The sequence below is a fragment of the Alligator sinensis genome, unplaced genomic scaffold, assembly GCF_000455745.1.
Source record: "Alligator sinensis unplaced genomic scaffold, ASM45574v1 scaffold100_1, whole genome shotgun sequence".
NCBI classification, from domain to species: Eukaryota; Metazoa; Chordata; order Crocodylia; family Alligatoridae; genus Alligator; species Alligator sinensis.
Genome location: NW_005842193.1, coordinates 1,413,139 through 1,418,401, shown reverse-complemented (window position 1 = coordinate 1,418,401; position 5,263 = coordinate 1,413,139). Strand labels below are relative to the sequence as shown.

The 5,263-nt window shown below is 41.6% G+C and overlaps 1 protein-coding gene across 1 annotated transcript in view; it reads right to left on the bottom strand.

The window, feature by feature from the left end:
• The window catches only part of NAMPT (nicotinamide phosphoribosyltransferase), a 39,145-nt gene that overhangs the window by 26,138 nt on the left and 7,744 nt on the right, over positions 1-5,263 (bottom strand). Inside the window, exon 2 of the mRNA XM_025207378.1 lies at positions 2,318-2,474. Within this exon, the coding sequence (XP_025063163.1) occupies positions 2,318-2,474 (157 nt within the window). The remainder of the gene's footprint in view (positions 1-2,317; positions 2,475-5,263) is intronic.

The following is a 5,263-nucleotide window of genomic DNA, read 5'->3' as shown; positions in this document are numbered from 1 at the left end:
AGAGTTGATTGTCTCAATTATTCCTAGAGGAGCATTATAAGCACACAGTTGGCACGTGCATCAAGGCCAGACAGGATATTAAGCTAGTCCTCCAGAGGGCTCTGGCACCTTAGCTGGGCACTCTAAGAAAGCCTCCAATGCTGCTGGCCTCAGTTGCACCCTTCTTGGGGTTGATCAAGAGACTGACGTAGTGCTGACTCGGTACTTTTCATAAAACACTGAATTCACTTAAATTCAATATTCTGCTGTAATTCTCTAGTGCTAACAAAGCTTATGTCCTACTAATAATCAACTAGCCTTTGACAATCATCTTCAAAATGAGAGACAATAAATTAAGGATAACGGGTTGCGTTAAAGGACCCTTAGGTTAGGACAGTTTTCCTACTGAGAGCCTGCACAGTACACAGCAATTCAGATCCTACGCACTGCTTTTGGCAAAAAGAAATGGGATTGCCACATGCTTTATTTGAGCTCCAAGATTTGACAAGAATTGGAATTGACAATTCTGCAGATTCTGAAGTAAACAAAAAGGTGAACAGGCCACATGACCAAAGCTGCAGAAACGTGTGTGTGTGTGTGTGTGTGTGTGTGTGTGTGTGTGTGTGTGTGTGTGTGTGTGTGTGTGTGTGTGTGTGTGTGTGTGTCAGGACCCACATGGCAAGGAAGAACCAGGTGGTATTGACTTGAAGTGTGAAAAACAAACAGTTGCACCTCCAAACATGAGCCTAACACAGCAGCACTGCATAAAGATGAAAGCCTTTAACTAACTTAAATTAAGAAAAAAACCTAAACCTGTGAACACAGGAGCTATATTCAACTTTTTGAATTCTTTAGCTCTAGTAAAAGATCCTTAAAAGACCAATTTAAAGGCAAGTTACAAACCTTAAGCATGTAAACTAAGGTGTGCACGCGTATGTGTGTGCACGTTCAAGTTTTGCATATTAGATTTGGAAAAACACTACATTTAACTGAATTTCAAAGAGAATCGAACTCCTACAATTTGATTTATTTCAAGTAATGGATCTTTTGTTTCGAAGTTGTGTTACATTTAAGATGACCCTTCATAAAAGAAAACAGCATTTTTAATTTTTTTTTTTTTTAATATCCCATTGATGCATAAAACACAAAGCAGAAGACACTGAATTTATATTATAAGACCATTAAAAAAATCCTGAAGAGCTGTGTAAATACTAGAGGTGCACCAATATATTGGTCCAATATAAAAAAAAAATTGCTGTATTGGATATCAGCCCAATGGGGCCAATCATTTTGCTGATAAACGCCCATGCTGCACACAGCTGCAGCGCAGCACAGAACAGAGGGCAGCATGGAGAGCTGCCTCCAGCTGTTAAGTCAGAAGGAGAAGGGGGATGGAAGGGGTGTGGGGGGACAAATCAATGCCCCCTGCGGTGAGGGAGGGAGGAAGGGGGCAGGGCAGGCACTGCCTGGGGAGGTGGGGGATGGCTCTTGCTGCTGCTTGCGCCCTAGGAGGGCGGGGAGGTGGGGGTGTGCCCCCCAGGTCTGCACAGGGCAGGTGGGCTGGAGCCAGTGCTGTGTGGGGCTCTTCTCAGCAGGGGCTGGGCTTGGAACAGGCAGTGGCGGTGCTAGGAGGGGGCTGCATCCACCCCATATTTTGCCGCAGCTCCACTCCTAGTGCCATCGCTGCTGCTAGCTGCCCGGCACAGCTCTGGCTCTTCCCAGTGCATGGGCGGAGGCAGGACATGGAGCTTGGTGGCACAGGGCTGGGAGCGGAGCAACGGAAAAATATGAGGTGACTACAGCCCCTCCCAGCACCAGTGGTGCCTGGTCCAAGCCCAGCCCCCACCAGGAAGAGCTCTGCGCAGTGCCAGCTCCAGTCTGCCTGCCCTGCACAGATTCGGGGGGCACCCCTCCGCACCCTCCTGGAGTGCAAGCAATGGCAGGAGCCGCCTCCTCCCCCCCCCCCCCCCCCCAAGCAGGTAGCGCCTGCCCCTCCTTCCCTCACCACGGAGGGGGCCACTGATCTACCCCCCACACCCCTTCCCTCCCCCCTCTCCTTCTACCACAACAGACTTACCAGCTGCACATAGCTATATCAGAAATCAGATCAGATCGGTATTGGCCAACATGCCTTTTTAACTACTGGTTATCTGCGTCGGCACTCAAAATCTCTATCACCCCCCCACCAACACCCCCAAAAAATAACACTGAACCAAACCATAATTCAGACTGCCTGACTGGAGAAAAAATGAAGAGATTTTGTACAGATAATGGTTTTATTTGAAAGTCAGATAGTACACAAATATTCATGTACTGTCCATCTATCTCACTGACTTACCTTTTAAGTATTTATTTAGAATATACTGCAACCCGTAAAAGACAATTTCCTCATATTTCACTTTCCTTAATTTGGAGTTCTCAGTCTTCCTTTCACGACATTCAAAGTAGGAATATACTTTGCTTGTATTAGGTGGATATTGCTTATAATGTGTTACCTGCATTGAGAGAGAGAAAACTCAGTAAAAGCTCAAATATAACAACAACTCATACAAGACAGAGATCAGAAATAAGTTAGACATGTTACAGTTTACAGCAGGACTCCAAATGTCACACAAGGATAAAATGACTCCAAGTTTTCCAAGCTGCTCTGAAGAGCAGTATTCTCAGTTTTCCATACTCTACCCATCTTAGATAGAGAGAGGGCATGGGGTGTTATCCACTGATTTATTCACTCCTCCAATTTCTAATTGAGCAAGGAAGCTTGGATACTCTACCTCTTCCTTTCACCTGTGCAAGTCTCCCTCCCCCCTCAGCAATTGGTTCTACAGGTACCGTAGCTACAACCAAATAAGCAGAGTGAAGCCGATCAGTTTTGGATGCCAGGAATGAAAACCAACAAGCCGAGTCAGTTCTCACTGTCACACTTGGACAAGCTCAGCAGCAGAAAGAGTGAAGTCACAAAAGTTAGCCCTCCACACGCCTACAAAAAGCACACTGATATGACGCTATCATCATCATAAGCCTTGAAAATATATATATATATATATATTTTTTTTTTTTTTTAACACAAACCCATTCAGATTTTGAAGGTGATGGCACCAAGCCAAAAAACAAACAACCCAATCCCTTGACCCTAGGTAAGTAGAGGCATGCAGTTTTCAAGCTTTAGTTATGTCCACCTCAGTTTTCAAGCCTCAGACCTTGCTACTTCTAGTGTTAAAAGGCAACATATAGATTCCCCCCATCCTCCTCATTTAATAGAATATTTGTATTTTCCCCCACTACCGACCTTAAACAGATTTAGCTCAAACTTTCCATCCGATAAACATGCCTTTTTGGGCTTTAACCGACAAACATGGTGTTCATCTTGAAGTATGAAATTACACACTGACACAACCCATTATTACATATTGAAAAGAATAAGCACAATAGCATGAATATAATAGTATTATTTTTCAGAAGTTTGGGCTACTGTCTCTATTCTGCCATATAAAATGTGGCCAAGCAGGAGGCCATGAAGTCCAGTTCCAAGATGGGATTTCTGATGACAAAACTTTTTAAAATAATTCCAATAATCTGTATACTGTAAAAAAAAAAAAAAAAAGGAAAAAGATGTACATTTCTGTGATGAGCTTGTAAATCGGTCACTAAGTAGTATAATACCTTTTTCACTACTGTTACTGAACCAATTTATTAAGCCATCTAGTAAATGCTAGCTTCTGTGCATCTTTTCCCTAAAAAGATAGCATGACAAACTGGAATGTCCCCCATATTATTCTTAGCCAGTATTTCTGACACTTTCTAAATAATGCATATGAAATGTTCCCCTTACCCGTGTTACTACAACTGCAGATTAAAAATTTTTAAAAATCCAATTTTCCTTTTCACTACTTATGCTGTTTATTTTTTGCATTTTCCTCAGCTTGGACAGTGAACTAGACTGGTCAGAATCACTTTCTGGTTCTCTTATGTTACATTTGGGTTTCCAGTGCTGCAAGGGAAGGTTTAATTTAAAAAATTCACAGAAAAGTAAAAAATAATGAAAAAATATGTCTTTATTTTTGGCCTTGATAGCTTAACATGGCTTGCCAGTGTATTTTTAGATATCTACATATTTACTTCAAATGCACACAGCACTGCAGAGCTGCTATAGCTAATGGAGCATGAACTGAATTCTGTTCTAACAACACAACGGCTCCAAAGGCAGATTGCTTATTATTAGCAGTGTCAAAACCAAAAAACACAAATTGACTTTCAGATACAACTCAATTCCCTCAGCTGACAGTTACAGGGGAAAAAAGCCAAGTTTTAATTTGGGGCATGAGAAACTTTTCCATGTTGTTCATATCTAGATTCCTGGTACTTATGTTGCCACTTTTGCAGCATAATTATTCAAAATGTAGACATGCTTGAAAGGATGAATAATTTGAAAAGGTTCAAGTAGGAGCTGACCACTTATTGCTTCTAGATGTAAATAAATATATGTTAGACTAATAGAATTAGTCTTTAAGAAAACATGCATTGAGCCATTAATAGATTTGATTAAAGAATGGCATGCAAGATACTTAAATGAAACAATATCAGGCACTGAAGTCAATTAGATTCGCTGCTCTCGTCTAGTTTAAACCCTTAAACATTTCACAAGATTTAACATAAAGATGGTGGAGTATGATCATTGCCTCAAATATTTAAAGACATTAACATTTTATTCTTGGACATTTAACTGAACTTCAAAAATTTATTTCCCACACAGGCAACACTGAAAATCAGTTAGAGAGAGAAAAGGATTCTTACACCTTGATTATGTAAAGATGTCATGAGTAACCTTTACTTTACTTCTAACTTATGGAACCCATGCACTCCCTTTCACTTTCTACAAGACTCATGATCGTAGACCTCCCTGGCTTCTCTAGATTATAAACCAGCGATTTCCCAGTGTCCCTGACACCCTTGGTGTCTTCAGGTCATTTCAAAAGGTGCCACAGAGTGCTCCACAACGTTAGTACTGTTGGCTACGCACACATGATTCACAAGATAAACCCAGAGATTTCAAATAGGAATTCATAGTGTTACATACATTCTGAGCTGTTGGGGGCCTCAGTTCTTTGCAACCGAACAATTATCATTTTTCCATAGTCAAAACACGAGTAAAAAGTAAGCACTGGCCTTTTCCGAGTGATGCCTTGAGTCTAAAAAGGTTAAGAATAGCTGTTATCAGCTCTCTGGCTTCAGAATGCGTCTTTGTGGTGTCTGGAGATGCCCTACTTCCCACATCTCCTGCTGA